At 39.1% G+C, this 18,070-nt stretch overlaps 1 protein-coding gene across 1 annotated transcript in view; it reads right to left on the reverse strand.

Annotated features, from left to right (window-relative positions):
- POLR2B (RNA polymerase II subunit B) overlaps window positions 1-17,926 on the reverse strand; it is a 51,902-nt gene extending 33,976 nt beyond the window's left edge. Inside the window, exons 1-6 of the mRNA XM_049886211.1 lie at window positions 17,806-17,926; window positions 10,570-10,642; window positions 5,387-5,537; window positions 2,820-2,932; window positions 2,455-2,674; window positions 1,924-2,082 (exon numbers count right to left, since the gene is read on the reverse strand). Of these exons, the coding sequence (XP_049742168.1) occupies window positions 1,924-2,082; window positions 2,455-2,674; window positions 2,820-2,932; window positions 5,387-5,537; window positions 10,570-10,642; window positions 17,806-17,824 (735 nt within the window). The 5' untranslated portion in view covers window positions 17,825-17,926. The remainder of the gene's footprint in view (window positions 1-1,923; window positions 2,083-2,454; window positions 2,675-2,819; window positions 2,933-5,386; window positions 5,538-10,569; window positions 10,643-17,805) is intronic.
- Between the last annotated feature and the right edge of the window lie 144 nt (window positions 17,927-18,070).

Consider the following 18,070-nt stretch of genomic DNA (forward strand, 5'->3'; position numbering starts at 1 on the left):
GAGATGCTGATGAAGAGTGAGCTAATTATATCAGGTGGACACTTGAGACTGTGTTGGCATCTCCTGTCTGGAGGGGGGATGGGAGGATAGAGAGAGTTGGAAGCTGGCAAAATTGTCACAAAAGGAGAGACTGAAGGGCTGACTCATTAGGGGGAGAGCAAGTGGGAGTACGGAGCAAGATGTATATAAACTTATATGTGACAGACTGACTTGATTTGTAAACGTTCACTTGAAGCTCAATAAAAGTTAATAAAAAAAAAAAAAAAGAAGTGGCTAAATAAACTATGCTACATCTGCATACAGAATGTTGTTGTTGCTGTGTACCACCAAGCCAATTCCAACTCATAGTGACCCCTATGACAGAGGAGAGCTGCCCCACAGGGTTTCCTATGCTGTAATCTTTACGGAAGCAGATTGCCAGGTCTTGAATGTCACATCTCAAAAAGAATGATGAAGTGCCAATATAAAAGGATCTCCACAATACTTGTTTTTAAAGGATCTCAGCAAAATTCAAACAGTATATATGATATGCTCCCATTTGTATTTTTTGCATTAAGACTCTTTCTGGACAGATTCATGAGAAATTACCAAAAACAGCTACCCCTGAGGAAGGGACCTGGGGATGAAAGGGAGACTACTTTTCATTGTACACACATTTTTGTATTTTTTAAAGACTAATGTGCATGGAAACCCTGGTAGAACAGTGGTTAAGTGCTACGGATGCTAACCAAAAGGTCAGCAGTTCTAATCCACCAGGCGTTCTTGGAAACTATGGGGCAGTTCTACTCTGTCCTATCGGGTCGCTATGAGTCAGAATCAACTCAACAGCAATGGGTTTGGTTTTGTTTTTTTTAACATGCATGTATGGCTTTTTCAAAAAGTTAATACATTAATAAGTTAATAATGAATGAAATAGAGACAATTACAACTACTTTGTAGGATAGTTGTAAAGATTAAATCAACTATCTGAGTAGTATAACTGGCACATAGCTCAAATGGTAGCTATTCTTCAATTTCATTTTTATAAGCAACATGCCTAAGCTACGTAGCTTATAAGCCGACTCCCAATGATTCCTGCTTCCTACTATCACTGCCTTTGTGTATTTCCCTTTTCTTGAGTGTGGGTTGGACTTACTAACTTGCTTCTAACAAAAAGAACAGGCAAAAATGATGGGTGTCACTTCCAAGATTAAGTTACAAAAAACTGTAGTTTCAATCTTTTCACACTCTCTGCGGCTCTTTATGCTTCCTTACTCTGATGAAGCAAGCCACCGTGCTGTCAGCTGCTATACGGAGGGGCCCAGGTGGCAAGAAACTAAGAGAGGTTCCAGCTAACAACCAGAGAGAAACTGAGACCTCAGTCCAACAGCCCATGAAAATTCAATCCTGCCGACAACAAGAACGAGCACTGAGGTGACTGCTGCCGGGCAAACACCATGATTGCAGCCTTGTGAGAGAGAGACCTGGGCCAGTTAGCTGCATCCAGATTCCTGACTCACAGAAACTGTGAGATCATAAATGTTGCTCTTTAAACCACTAAGTGTTGGGTAATTTGCTGCACCAAACCAGTTGCCATCGAGTCGATTCTGACTCACAGTGACCCCATGTGTATCAGATTGAACTGTACTCCATAAGGTTTTCAATGGCTGATTTTTCTGAAGCAGACTGCCAGACCCTTCTTCTAAGGCACCTCTTCATGGACTCAAACTCTAACCTTTCGGTCAGCAGCCAAGTGCTTTAACCATTTGCACCATCCAGGGACCCCAATTTGTTGCAGAGCAATGGGTAAATCATACAGTCTCTAATACGTAACACCAATAATATTATGTTCCAGAAAAGCTTTTCAGACTGAGAGTGCAGTCTGGTAAGTAACAAAACTAGGCGCAAAGGAATAAACTCAAACAATATTATCCCAGTCCATACCTGTCCTCCTCTCGCCAGCATGCTAACCCATATAGTACTGGTGGGCCGGGAAGAATTCTCCAGACATGATCTACACTCTCCTGTGTAGGCATATTTAGAATCCTTTTTGGCAAACACATAAACTGTGTTCGTCGCCATTTTCTCTTGAGCAATCAGCACCTATATGGGCAATAAGAAAGTTAGTCATAAAACCCAAAAGGCACTTGAAGTATAAAGAAGAGTACAGTTTGCATCTTAAACTGATCACATATAAGGATACGTATAATCTCAGTTATCTTTCCTCTAAATTCATCCAAAACATCACTGAAACATTATTCTTGAACTTTACAAACTCCATTTTGTACAAATGCTTCATAGAAATAAGTATCTGATATATTTTACATACCACTAAATAAATTCAGTTGTGAACCCTTAAATTCAACCGCCACTTCCAGGTTATTCTGTATAAAAGTTTACTTTTTAATTTCAATTTGAATAATCTTTAAATATTATTTTATATATTTTTTTTTTTTTTAAATAATGCTACTATACCTTTTCAGATCCATTAATAATGAAATAGCCACCAGGATCCAAGGGGCATTCATTTAACTCACAAAGATCACGATCTGTTAAGCCATTCAACAGGCAGTAAGTTGAACGCAACATAATTGGAATTTTTCCTATAAAGGTTTTCTGATGCTGAGTCTGAAGTTGTTCTTCACCTTCTTTAATGACTGTCTTTGTTATATCAACATAAAGTGGAGCAGAATACCTTTGAAAATAAAAATAGTTCACAGTTAGGTAACAGCAGTATGTTTGCTAAAGCATAAACCCTCAATTGGTTAAAAAAAAAATGACATCTCAAATTCTATTTCACTATTATTTTTCAGCTGCTGACAGGAAAAACTATTTCTTACGTGAGATTTCTTAATCTAGCTTCATTTGGCATCATTGGTGAAGGGGCACCATCTCTTTCCCAATGGGTAGGCTTGGAGAGGTAAATTTGTTCAAACTTCAGCAAATATCTTGGCTGAAATTAAAAAAAAAAAAAAAAAAAGGATAAATTTTCCTCATAAAAGTTTTAATAATTTTATTTTAACCAATATTAACATTTTAAATAGAAGTTCTATGAAATGGCAAAATTAATCCATTTTACTGATATGGTGACTCTCCAAAGTCAACATCCACATTCCATAGATGACAAGTTTTATACTTAATTGCTTCTTTAAGGCAGAAGACAGAGCCCTGGTGGCACAGTGGTTAAGAGCTCAGCTGCTAACCAAAAGGATGGAAGTTCAAATCCACCAGCCACCCCTTGGAAACCCTATGGGGCAGTTCTACTCTGTCCTACAGGGTCGCTATGAGTCAGAATCGACTCAACAGCAACAGGTTTTTTTTTTTTTGTTTTTTTTTTTAAGGAAGAAAGGAAAAAGATATTAATATACCCCAAGTAAATAAAGACTGTACATTCCATATGCTTGGAGTCTATATCAAACAGTAGTGTCAGGAAAACAAAAAATTGACTCTTCAAATGAATATACATAAAATCCTAATGAACCTACACAAAGGACTGAGAACTGCCAACCCTGGTTTACTACTACTTAGCCTACAGCACTCACCCCCCCACCCCCACAAAAAAAGCTTTCAATTAAATTATCTATTTGCTGCCCAATAAGCCAAGATCCATGACAACAAAGTTTTAGAGATAAACAGATTTCTCTCTAAATCAAATCTCAAAGAAGAAGATGGGACTAAGCAGACCTATAGGTAAATGACAGACACCCACGTTCCTCGAGCTGAAGTAGGTAAAGGACAAAGAGAACTGGTGGTGCTAAGGAACCCAAGAGAAGCCATCTCTTCACTCCTTATTTCCACCCCCATTACTCCAGTCCAGCACCTCCTTATCCTAAACCTACGTTATGCTAAGATTTTAATCTGCTTTCATCCTTTTCCTATTCCAAGTAAATAACATTTCCAAAGCAACCGTCCTAAAATAATGCTTTATACATATTCTTCAACAATCTTTCAACAACTCCCTATGTTATCCAAACCTTCTACAATCTGGTTCCACCTTCTATAACCTGGTTCCACTAACATCTATCAAAAACAGATCAAACTAAAAATCATATATGGATTGTGTGGTACCACCCTAACCCCAAGCCAAATATACCAAGTACTTTCTTGTTGAAATGGCTAAGCATCATTTCTCTACTAAGTCCTACCCGCCCTTCCAGGTCAGCTTAAGTTCCTGCCATCTTTTCAATAAAGCTCTGATACCCAAGCTGTAGAGATCTGTTCCTCCTGCAGTACTTACAGTTCTGGCACTTTGAATGTGCTCTGTTGTATTGTATCTCACTTATTATGCAAAGACCAAGAAGAAAAATAACCTGAAGATAAAAAAAGGCCTTTCATGCCACTATTTCCAGCACAGTGCCAGAAAAGCCAATTACTTTTAACAGTAGAATTCTGTGTAGCATCTCCCACTAGAATGAGAGTAAGTGACCAGCCCTTAGGGACTTAGCCACAGAGAAGAGGTGCTGGACTGGTGAGAAATAACAACCTCTCCCTATCGCTTACTCTATTTCGCACTCTGTTTTCCAGTTTTCTCTGGCTCTCAAAGCCCAACACGCTCCCACAGCTGCCTCTCCACCTCTCCAAAATTGAGTAATATCATTATGTTCGACTACTTACTTCTTTACAATCACTCAGGTAAAGATCAGATTATAAAACTATACCATTGCAATGATTTCAATGATGTTAAAGATATGAATATGTGTGAACAAAAACTATTAAGAACTGAGAAAAATTAAAATAGCTGGTAGGTTGATTTTCTTTCACTCTCTCTCATAATGTTATAATGTACTTCAGGAAATAAGTAAAAATTGAGAGGAAAAGTGCCTCAAATGCTTTTTCTTTTATAATTCCTTCACTGTGAAGGAAAAAGTAGTTATCTAAAGCAATAGTACTATTTCTGGTTGGTTTCTCTTAGTTACTCACCACATTTCTAAGTTCCCTCTTCTCAACTATTAAATACCTACTGGATGGCGCAAATGGTTAAGCACTTGGCTATTAATGGGAAGGTTGGTGGTTTGAAACGACCCAGAGGCACCTCAGAAGAAAGGCCTTGCAATCTACTTCTGAAAGATCACAGCCACTGAAAACCCTAGAGTGCAGTTCTAATTTGAAACACATGGGGTCAGCCATGAGTCACAATCGATAAATCAGCAAGTGATTTTTTGCTTTTCGTTTTTCTTTTTTATCTGAATAAGAATTAGGACTTTAGATTACTTGCAAAAATGCATCTCTCTATTAGCATAAATAAACAAATCAGGAGCTAACTGAAAATGCTATATAAATATATTGTTAAAATCACCTACTGGCTTTTTTTTTTTTTACCTTTCTGTCTGGAGAAAGGGGAAAGGCTGAAATTTCAAACCACTACTCTTCTTTTACTTATGCTGCTTTATTAAAACAAACATCTTACCGGTTCTTCAACTTCTCCACTCGCATGCTGAGCTTCAGCCTGTAGGTCTATCGGTGGAGCATCTTCCACAATTCTTTGAACGGACATCTGAATAAACTCATCAAAAGAATCCAGCTGTTGTCTGACCAAGCCTTTCTCATCAAAATAGGAACTGTGAAAATATTTGAGTTTATAATCATTTACAACTCAGTGATGTTTTCTATTCATTTCCCCATTTTTAAATTCAACAAATACTCATTAAATACCAACTGTATGCCAATCACTGCACAAGATGCTATGAGGTATCCAGAAAAGGGGTAAGACCAGGGGCATTTTCTTTGTATAACTTATTTTAAGTTTGGGAAACAAGGCCTATATAGATAAAATAATGTCTTTTACTCACAAATTTCATCTAACTCCTTTGAAACATTTCTTCAAAGTGTCAAGAAAGGAAACTAAAGAAAATGGACAAAAATGAAAACAAAGACTCTAATTCAAGTCAGATTCAGAAGAGGGTGTAGAAGGAGGGAAATCACTGCTGATGTCAGAGATCATAGCTGAAAGCAGAATACAAGATGTTGACCTGTGTTTTATTGACTATGCAAAGGCATTCAACTGTGTGGATCATAACAAATTTTGGATAACATTGCAAAGAATGGGAATGCCAGAACACTTAGTTGTGTTCATGCAGAACCTCTACATGGACCAAGAGGCAGTTATTTGAACAGAACAAGGGGATACGGCATGGTTTAAAAATAAGAAAAGGTTTGTGTCGGGGTTGTATCCTTTCACCATACTTATTCAATCTGTATGCTGAGCAAATAAGCCAAGAAGCTAAACTGTGTGAAGAATGAATATTATGACTGAAGGAAGGCTCATTAACGACCTGCGATATGCAGATTAACAAACCCTTGCTGGCTAAAAGTGAAGAGGACTTGAAGAACTTACTGGTGAAGACCAAAGACTACAGCCTTCACTATGGACAACACCTAAACACAAAGAAAACAAAAGTTCTCACAACTGAACCAATAAACGACATCATGATAAAAAGTGAAATGACTGACGATGTCAAGGATTTCATTTTATTTGTATCCACAATCAACACCCATGGCAGCAGCAGTCAGGAAATCAGATGATGCACAGCACTGGGCAAATCTACTGCAAAAGACCTCTTTAAAGTATTAAAAAGAAAAGATGTCTCTTTGAGGACTAAGGTGAACCTAACCCAAGCCATGCCAGTTTCAATCACCTCATATGCACCCAAAAGCTGGACAAGGAAGAAGGAAGATCGAAGAATTAATTGATGCGTCTGCATTACAGTGTTGGGGAAGAGTGTTGAATATACCATGGACTGCCAGAAGAATGAACAAATCTGTCTTGGAAGAAGTAAAGCCAGAAGGTTCCTTAGAAGCAAGGATGATCAGACTTCATCTCACTTATTTGGACATGTTATTAGGAGGGACCAGTCCCTGGTGAAGGACACCATGCTTAGCAGAGGGTCAGCAAAAGAGAGGAAGACCTTCAACAAGCTAGACTGACACAATGACTGCAACAATGGGCTCGGGCATGGCAACCACCATAAGGATGGCAGAGGAACGGGCAGTGTATTGTCCTGTTGTACACAGGGTCATGTTATGAACTGATTTTTACCTCCTAAAAATGTGTGTCAACTTGGCAAGGCCATGATTTTCAGTACTGTGCAGTTGTCCACTATTTTATGATCTGATATGATTATCCATGTGTTGTAAATCCTAGCCTCCATGTGGCAGGATTAGAGGCAGTTATGTTAATGAGTCAGGACTCAGTATAAAGTATTAGGTTTTATCTTGAGTCAATCTCTTTTGAGATAAAAAAGAGAATAGAGTAGAGGGACCTCATTACCACTAAGCAAGAAGAGCAAGGAGCAGAATGCATCCTTTGGATCTGAGGTCCCTACACTGGGAAGCTGCTAGACCAGGGGAAGACTGATGACAAGGACCTTCCCCCAAAGCCAACAGAGACAGAATGCCTTCCCCTGGAGCTGACACTCTGAATTTTGACTTCTAGTCTCCTCAACTGTGAGAAAATAAACTTCTGTTTGTTGAAGCCATCCACTTGGGGTCTAGATAACTAAGAGAGGTCATTATGAGTCAGAGCCAACTTGACAGCACCTAATAACAATAATCTGAACAAAAGGGAGAATGGTTATAACAATGACTAAAGTTGAAAATATATTAGAATATCAATTTTTAAAGATCATTAGTTCTATTTGAACTTATTGAGGGTGAAATGAGAGCAAGTCACATAAGTGAAAATACTCAGCAAGTAAATACAGATAAAAAATGGAGCATGAGTGAGAGAAGGCAGACAATCTAAAAGCACAGACTTTATTGTTTACAAGGAATGCTCGCACAGATGAGGGATGGGGAAAGGATACATACTAAAGACACAAGTAGACATAAGCGCAAGAGGAATCTCAACAAATCATTCTCCACCCCCACCCAGGAACAACTGTATTATAGCTGGGTTTCATAGAGACCAGAAGAGCTCTGACATCTAACAAAACCGTACTGAGTGGATTATATCATCACCCCTCAGCAGTAGGAATTGCCCCACCACCACCACCCCATGTCTGAACTCCTTCACCTCGTGACCCACTGCATCTTGTATCCGTGAGACTGCCTTAGCTTCTGTTCCCCTCACCCCAGTAACTACTGACTCCTCCATGCTCACTTCAATATTCTGAGACAATATGCATAGCCCAGCTAATCACCAGCCTCCTATTTTGGCATCATCAGGTCATCTCAAGGTCACTGGTAGGCCTACAGATTGCGTTTGGTCAAGGCCCCTGCATGATCCAATCAACCATGACCACCAGTACCAGAAGTTAGGCTCTGCGATAGAGAACACAGCACACAACCATCCATCCAGAAGGTATAGCCTGAAGAGTGGCCAGGCAATTTCCTTCAGTAGAGGTTGTGGGCTAACAGGAAAGAAATTTCATATAACCACCTGGTTCAGCCACTGCTATGTCAGAAACATATAGAAGATACTGTCTGTAACATAAATAGCAATGGCTTTTATGGGCAATTTAAAACAAAAAAATCTTCTCAAACTCTAGACAAGTATCATCACACAAAGAAAATGAGCCATAAGCTACTTCCCCCAAAACCATTAGAACAATGTTTCAGTAGAATGCTAACCTTCAAATTCCTAAACCACACAACTATTTCATATTTATGTTATCTACTAGTATGATTATTTTGCCAGAGGTCAACTTACTGGTGTTATTCATGACATAAAATAATATCACATTCATGTTACTCAGTAATGATCATGTGACATTAAAAAATGAAAAAATAGAATTTCACCTCACAATAGTTAAGGTACCCACCAAGAGTTAATTTTTAAAAATCAAACATTTACTTTTCAACAAAAGATAAATGTTGTAACTGCTCACAATAGAGTATATTATTCCTGAACAAGAGTAGTTTTTATGTTAAAAACTACTCTTTTTTGCCTAAAATAAAAATGTCTTTTCTACCTAGAAGCTATAGAATACGGGCATAGCCCACAGAACATCTACTCTGTTGCTGTTTCCTAGTAAAACGTCTCTTGGTTTTTAACACCCAAACATCATAGAACATACTTGTGTCTCAATACAAAGTTTTTCTAGTCTTTTAATAAGAAAAACATATACTTAACATCCTGCAGTGTGATGGATTGCTTTTGTGTGGCCTTTCTAGCCATGCTCTTATAACTTCCACCCAAATGACTAGGCGGGACTATGTGACAGGGTGATTACAGCCCACCAAGGGGATACACATCTCAAAAACTCAATACATTTTTAACGTAACACTGTCCAAGAAAGAATTCAATTATACTCCAAGTACAACTGGCAGAATGTCAGGAGCATGTGTTCTTTGAAAAGGGGAGAGGATGTCAAACCAAAGGATGTGTATCTTGGAATGTTACTGCAATTAAAGTAACTTTCAGTTTGGTGATCGGAGAGCAGAGTTGTTGGCATTTTATATTCTAGCTTAACAGGATGTTACTTCGTTACTTAAGTTACTTTTCTTACCTATACATAAAGCTTCTTATTGAGTTTTACTGAGTTACACTTAGAATTGGATGGGGATTTGGGTTGAAATACAACCAAATAACTTTATCCATTTAAAATAATGAGAAAACTTAGCTTAACTAGTAAAGAACATCTGCCTTGAGCATTATGCTCTCTTCAGATCTAGATGTATGGGACCAAACTGACAACAGCCAACTAGAAAGATTAGATAGGAACCTTAGAGGGCAGTGAATTTAGTTAATGGAGGAGAACAACTCAGAAAAGGAGGATGAGAATGTTTGCACAACTCAGTGTCACTAAATGGTACATACAGAAACTATTGAATTAGTGTATGTTTTTGCTGTGTATATTCCCACCCAAAAAATAAAATAAAAATAAAGAGAAAACCAAGGGATCAAATTAACATCATCAGTAACAGGATAAATAGACATCGTTTCCCTCCTGATATAATGTGCTCAGAATAGGCTACCACTTTTGCCAAAAGTGAATCTACTTATGAGAAAACATCAGACAAACCCAAACTGAGGGGCATTCTACAAAAATGTCAATGTCATGAAAGAAAGAAAAAAAAACCTGAGAAATTATTCCAGATTAATGAAGTCTAAAAAATTAGTCATGATAAGTAAATGCAATATGTGAACCAAGATTGGATCCAGGATCAGGAAAAAAAAAAACTTCTTTTTCTCTTGCTATAAATGACATTAGTGGCATAATTGGCAAAGTCAGGTAAGGTCTGTAGATTAAATAACAGTATTGCATCAGTATTAATTTCCTCATCTTGATCACTGTAATGTGATTACTCAATAGAATGTCCTTATTTTTAGGAACTACATACTGAACTATTTAGAGGTAAAGGCACAGACCTGCAACATTCTCTCAAATGTTTCAGGAAAAAAATAATACGAACACAGAGAAAAAGAAAGAAAATGTGATAAAAGGTAAACATTCAGGGAATGTTCAGGGAATTCCAGTGTAACTTTCTATAAATCTGAAACATTTTAAAAATAAAAGTTGAAATATACAAATAAGTTGAAAAACAGGCTCCCATGTAGCTTATTCATGTAAAACACCTGATTTTCCCAGGAGAGAATTATCAGGAAATCCTTACTTGTTACAGCGCCTTTTGTTTGGTCTAAAAAGTTACCTGATTACAATCCAGCATGCTTCTTGCCACAAATCCGGGGTGATTTCATCATCATCCTCATCATATTGCATATCTGCAAAAACAAAATTTTGTTTTCATCTGCAATAAAATACCACTAGTTAAGTGATGAGATTTACATATTTACTCTCTGCAATGGCAATTACCCATCTATCTAAATAAAAAGCAATCCTTTTACTACACTTCTGAAATTTCAATTATATTAAGGAAACAGTGTATGTCTATATCATATAGATATTCTTCTGATTTACAAAGAAGTTTTATTACAAAGGTTCAATATAAACTGTGTGGATTGGTAAACTTCTCAGCTTGTCCAGAAAGTCCAAATCCATGTAATTCTCATGTAGAGCTGACCATAATAATTGGGAGCAAGCTCAAAATCCTCTGATCAATAAGCTCCTCAGAGACCTGAGCCAGAGGTAAAGGTATAGAGGTAAGCTAAAAAACAATTCCAACAGCTGGGCAATACCCAAAGGTGGGGAGGGCTATCACAGCAACATTTCCAACACGTACAGGTGTGGCAGATTGTATTTTCCAAAGATGGTGTTATGAACAGAATTGTGTCCACCAAAAGATACGCAGAAGTCCTAAACCCTGTACCTGTGAATGTTATCGTGTTTGGGGAAATAGGATCTTTCTTTGAAGATACTATCAGTTAAAGTATACCAGAGTAGGGTGGTATACTCCTGATCCTTATCCCTTCTGAGTGGTGTTTTATAAAATGAGAGAACAAACACAGAGATAAGGACCGACACACAGGGCAAAGACATCATGTGAAGATATATCTACAAGTGGCAAAGGAAAGCAGCAAACAAACACCAAGGCTTAGCACCAGAAGCTAGGAGAGGCAGGAACAGTTCTCTCTAAGTTCTCAGAAAGAACTGGTATGGCCCATACCCTGATCTGGACTTGTGGCCTCCAGAACTGTGAATAAATTTCTGTTCTTGAAAGTCATCCACTTTGAGCTATTGTTATGGCAGCCCCAGGAAACTAAGACAGATGGCCACAATCATAGCCATATGCTCTTCTATAATGTGACCTAGACACTCCTACCAAACCATCAAGAGATGCTCTTCCCTTGAGTTGGGGTCGGCTTTTGATGACTCGCCCAGTAAGAGAATGCAACAGAAGTGACGCTGCATGACCCCAGACGCTAGGTCAAAAAAAAAAAAAAAGCTATGTACCCACCTCGTTCAATGAAACACTTACTTCTGGAAGCCTAAACTGGAGCCCTGGTAGTGCAGTGGTTAAGAGCTCGGCTGCTAACCAAAAGGTCAGCAGCTTGAATCCACCAGCCATTCCTTGGAAACCCCATGGGGCAGTTCTACACTGCCCTGTAAAGTCGCTATGAGTCGGAATTGACGCGACAGCAACGGGTTTGGCTTTTTGGCTTTGAACTGCTATGTAACAAGTCCTACTACTCTGAGGCTGCTACACTGTGAGGAAACTCAAACCACTCGGAGAAGCCACTCCAGTCAGCAATCCCCATCCTTCAGTCCTCCTACACTAGGTAACAGGTGTGAGTAAACACTCCAGATCATCCAGGCCCAGTTGTCAAGTCAACATCCAGTATTCGCAGTTGAACCTCAGACATTGGATAATAGACAAGCCATTCCTACTACGCCCTGTCCAAATTCCACACTCATAGAAGAATCCATGAGCATAACAAAATGATTTTTTTAAGCAGATAATTTTGGGGTTGTTGTGCAGCTATGAAGGAGCCCTGGAGGCACAAGTGGTTAAGTACTCGCTTGGCTGCTAACTGAAAGTTTGGCGGTTCAAACCCACAAGCCACTCTGCAGGAGAAAGACCTACCATTCTGCTTCCGTAAGGATTATAGTCAAGAAAACCCTACGGGGCAGTTGTACTGTCACATGGGGTCACTTGATGGCACACAACATGCAGCTGTAGTAACCGGAGTACGGCATTTGTAAAATCACTGTGCACTGGCCCTCTAGTAATTATTCTATCTTCTCATGTGAAAGATTGTGTGCTGTATTTTCACTTGTTTTATATTCTGAACTGTAGTCTGTAAAATTTAAGGCTTTCCATTCAATATGTGAAACATAGCCAAATTTTAAGAAATGCTTCTCAAATGAACTGGAGTTACTAATCTCTGCATATGCAGGAAGAGGGGGAAAGACTAAGGTATCTAAGATAGCTAGCTCAGAGGTTTCTAGCTTTGATGACAGATTAGAGGTTATAACACTGCCCTGTAAGAAAAGCGGGAAGCCTGGTAGCATAGTGGTTAAGAACTACGGCTGCTAACCAAAATGCTGGCAGTTCAAATCCACCAGGTGCTTCTTGTCAACTCTATGGGACAGTTCTACTCTATCATATAAGGTCATTATGAGTTGGAATTGACTCGATGGCAACAGGTTTGGTTTTTTGTTTTGGTGGGCAAAGGAGGCCTGATGGTACAGTGGTTAAGAACTCAGCTGCTAACAGAAAGGTTGGTGGTTTGAACCTACCAGCCCCTCTGTAGGAGAAAGATGTGGCAGTCTCTTTCTGTAAACATTTTCAGCCTTGGAAACCGTCTAGGGCAGTTCTACCCTGTCCTACAGGGTCACTATGAGTCAGAATCGACTTGATGGCAATAGGTATAGAAAAATAGGTAGGAAGGTGAGAAACCCACTCCCATTGAATTGACTCATAGCAATCCTATAGGACAGAGGAGAACTGCCCACAGGGTTTCCAAGGCTGTAAACCTTTATGGGAGCAGAATGCCACATCTGTCTCCCACAGAGTGGCTGGTGGGTTCAAACTGCCAACCTTTTTGGGTTAGCAGTCAAGTTCTTTCACCACTGCAGCACTAGGGAAGATGAAATGATGAGGCCAACTTTAGGCATGTGTGTAAATTTATACTTACCCTTTTAAATACTTCCAGTATGCAACTGAATATGAAGCTCAAATGAGGGAGTCTAAATTACAAAGATTTAGGAATCATTAACAAATGGGTAAAAGAATAAAAAGAGTTTATGTAAAGAAATAAGACAAAAGACAAGAAATAAATATCACTGCTGTTTGAGAGTCATGTGAAGGAAAATGAAGCCATGAAAAAGGAGACTCATTTATTGATTCATGCTTTCAGAAAATATTTATTGAGTGTGAGTGTCTACTATGTCCCAGGCATTGGAGATACCACCAGCGGGGAGATTATACCTGTTTCAGAGACACAGAAAAGACTAAGTCAATTAAGGGGAAGGACAAAGTGATACGGACACTCTTAACCAGGGCCTGTGGAGGTCAGGAAAGACTTCCCAAAAGCTGAGCTGCAACTTGATGCATGAACAACGGCAAATCAGGCAAAAGGAGAGGGTGAAAATGGGAGGAGTTGAGAAAGGAGTATTCCAACCAGAAAAAAACAACTTGTTCAAAGACTCCATGATGAAAGATAGTAAAGCATATTCAGAGAATATAAGGACAATGTAACTGACTCAAGGAGTATGAAGCTGGAAGTGGTAAGAAGAGTTTTCAACTTTTTACCAAAAGCATTTTACAAAACCATTCTAAGATTTTAGCATGGGTGTACCTAGCTCAAATTTTCATTTAGAAAGATCATTATGGTACACTCTGGAGAGTGGTCTGTAGGGGCAGGAAGACTGGAAGCGGGGAAATCAGTTACAAGCCTGGAGAAGGAATGTAGGCAAGAGATGGTGGTGGCATGAACTAGAACTGTGGCAGAGGAGAGAGAGAGAAGTGACCAAATTTGACATATTTAGGAGACAGAACCACCAATCAGGGGCCAAAGAGGGGAATCAAGAACGATGCTCAGGCTTCAGGCTTGAACAACAGAGGAGGATGGTACCATCCACCGAGATGGAGAACACAGGAGGAAGCAGCTTTGGAAGGGGCCTAGGTAGAAGAAAATGGTAAGCTGAGTTTGGGCAGTGATGAGTTTGAGGGGCCTGGGAGACATCCAAGTGAAGTTGTCTACTGGTAGGTAGATATGCAACAAGACATCTGGGCTGGAAATACATAATCAGAAGTACCTATATATAAATGATGACTGTAGTCATAAAGAAAGAATAAGATAATCCAATGAGAATATCAGTGGGAGAAAATGCGAGAGAAAGTGAAGAGGTAAAAAGAATCAAGTGAAAAGTGAAATGGCAGAAAGGTGGAGTAAGCTTCCAGGAGGAAGTCATCAACGATGTCAAATAACAGAAGGTTCAAGACAAAGTTTAAAGAATGTCTATCTAATTTATTAACTGAAAAGTCACCAACAGTCTTAGTAAGAGCTGTTTTAATGCAGTGGTGTGAGCAGAATCAGACTGTAATGGGTTGAGGAAAAACTGAAAGACAGGAATTGGAAACATGCAGAGCCTGTTCCTTTTAGTAAGCGTGGCTATGAATGGAAAGAGGAAGACAAAAATACCGGGAGAAAAAAAAAGAAAACAGTGAAAAGAGGGTTTAACTGTGAATGGTGTATCCTGTGAATGACATCTAATATTTTACACAGAAACCAGATGAAAAGTAGTGTCTGAAAACTGATAAGATGGTGTCTAACAGATTTCAAAGGGCACAGACGTGAATGGAATGTACTCAATCCTAGAGCATTCATGAACATGATAACTTTAACTCTTTTTCCACAGGCATTATTATTATACATCGCTAATAAGAATGTAAAATTGTACAATTACCTTGGCGGTCACTTAGCACCATCTATCAAAATGTTAAATGTGTCTAACATTTGAACCAACAATTCTATACCCAGGAATTTATTCGAGACATACTTGTACGTGGGAAAAAAAACATATGTACAAGATTATGAACCACTGTTTGAACTAGAAAAAGACTGGAAATAACCAATGTCCATCAACAAGACACTACCTAATTAAGTTACAGATATCCATACAAACTAGGTTAACTATGGTAGAAAAACGAGGCTTTCTATATACTAATAGAAAATCTCCTAAATTTATTAAGCAAAAAATAAAAGTGCAGAGAAGTGTGAATATTAGCTTCTATTTGTAAAAGGGGGAAAAATAAAAACCTGTTATGTTGAGTCAATTCTGACTCATTGCAACCCTACAGGACTGAACAAAGCTGCCCCACAGAATCTCATTTGTATTTGCTTAAATATGCATAAAAGAAATTCTGGAGTAATAAGTAAGAATCTAAAAAGAGTGATTACTCATTTGTGGAAGGGATTAAAGTAGACAGATGGTAAACAAGAATGAGAACAGGCACTTTAAAGTGTTTGTAATTTCTAGCTGGTGAGCCATGAGAATACAGTACCTACTCAAAAACTTAAAACTTTAAAATTTTCTTCTGAGATAAAGTTAAGAAGAAAAAGAAATGTAAAGATGCTGATGAACTTCTAGACAAAAGATATGAATCAGACAGAATCATTACAGCAGAGTTTTAACTTTCCGTTTCTATTTTCTCCGTGAAGTAGCTAACAGAATGACAAGAAAAGCAAGCAGTGACCATAGGATAAGGAGCTGGAGGAGAATGAAGTTTGAAATAGTAACTGTAGGCAATCGAAGAGGGAGCTTTAAAAACACAACATGAAAATACACTAGACATGATTAAAAATTCTTTATACAAAAAGAAAAAGGATACGTTCCACCTGTTCAGTAAAACGTATTATCAAGCAAGAACAATTACTACAATTCCTTGTGGGAAGAGTAAGTTTAAAAGCCATCTTTTAAGACAATTTGCTTAGACTTAAGACAGCATGAGGAATGCCAAACTAGATCAACCCCTTCTCCAGTGTATTTCCAGGGCCTAGCACGATGTCAGAAATTCAAGCCAGATTCAGAAGAGGACATGGAACAAGGAATACCATTGCTGAAGTCAAAGGAATTTTGGTTGACAGAAACAATACCAGAAATATGTTTACCTGTGTTTTATTAACTGTGCAAAGGTATTCGACTGTGTGCATCATAACAAATTATGGATAACACCGTGAAGAATGGGAATTCCAGGACGCTTTATTGTGCTCATGAGGAACCTGTACTTAGACCAAGAGGCAGTCGTTAGAACAGAACAAGGGGATACTGGGTGGTTTAAAGTCAAGAAAGGTGTGCGTCAGGGTTGTATCCTTTCATCATACTCATTCAATATGTATGCTGAGCAAACAATCTGAAACGCTGGATTATATGAAGAGGAAAGTGGCATCAGGATTGGTGGAAGACTCACTAACAAGCTGCGATATGCGGATGACACAACCTTGCTTTCTGAAAGTGAAGAGGATTTGAAGCACTTTACTGGTGAAGGTCAAAGACCACAGCCTTCAGTATAGATTACACCTCGATACAAAGAAAACAAAAATCCTCACAACTGTACCAATAAACAACATCATGATAAACAGAAAAAATACTGAAGTCACGGAGTTCATTTTACATGGATCCAGAATCAATGCACATGGAAGCAGCAGTCAAGAAATCAAACGACGTACTGTACTAATCTGCTGCAAAAGACCTCTTTAAAGTATTTAAAAGCAAAGCTGTCACCTTGAGGACTAAGATGCGGCTGATCCAAGCCACGGTATTTTCCATCAAGTATGCATGTGAAAGCTCGACAATGAATGAAGACCCAAGAAGAACTGATGCCTTTGAACTACGGTATTGGCGAAGAATACTGAATATACCACGGACTGCCAGAAGTTGGAACAAATCTGACTCGGAGTAAGTACAGCCGGAATGCTCCTTAGAAACGAGGATGGTGAGACTTCGCCTCATGTACCTTGGACATGTTAAAACAAGGGACCAGTCCCTGAAGTACATCATGCTTGGTAGAGGGTCAGCAAAAAAGAGGAAGACCCTCACGGCACCTAATGACAACAACAGCACAATGCCTGGCACAAGGGTGACGCTCATTAATTGAACTAGTCGATAAAACCACTAACTGTGGCCCTAAGGGAAATCAAGAAAAGAGCACTTTGCTTCAGATCAAGTCAAAACAACCATATTTGTCTTACGGTTCTGTACGTTTTTGCAATACCGCAGGTAAATAGCACAATTAACAGGATAGAGAATAGAGAGGGAGAAGAGAATAACAGTCATTTGACTAGGAACTTCAACGTCACGTTCCCTGCACCCTCCACCTCTCGCAACCTGGCTTCGTTCTCGGCCTGTAGTATGCGAGGACCACAACCGGGGACACTTGTGCGGCTGGCGGGGGTCGGCCACAAATCCTCAATCCGTCCAGTTACCCAAATTCCCCACCCTAACTGGGTCGCCGCGGAGTGAGATTTGAGTGGTCACCTACCCTCGTCCGCGTCATACATATTGGCAAAAGGTACCGGAGCGCCTAGCTCTTGAAATCTAGAGAGACAGAAAAGAGCGAAGCAGCCGCCAGCTCCCGGAGAGCGCGTCGAAGTAATTTCCGTCTCCGGCGTTCCCAGAATACTGTGCGTCTTACACCAAAAAAAAAAAAAAAAACACCAAAAAAAGCCACCCACAAAGAAGCAAATATTAGAACTGCGCTTGCGCAAATGATAGAGCATGTTGGCTAGGGTTGGCTTTACGCACGC

The sequence above is a fragment of the Elephas maximus genome, chromosome 5 (assembly GCF_024166365.1).
Source record: "Elephas maximus indicus isolate mEleMax1 chromosome 5, mEleMax1 primary haplotype, whole genome shotgun sequence".
NCBI lineage: Eukaryota > Metazoa > Chordata > Mammalia > Proboscidea > Elephantidae > Elephas > Elephas maximus.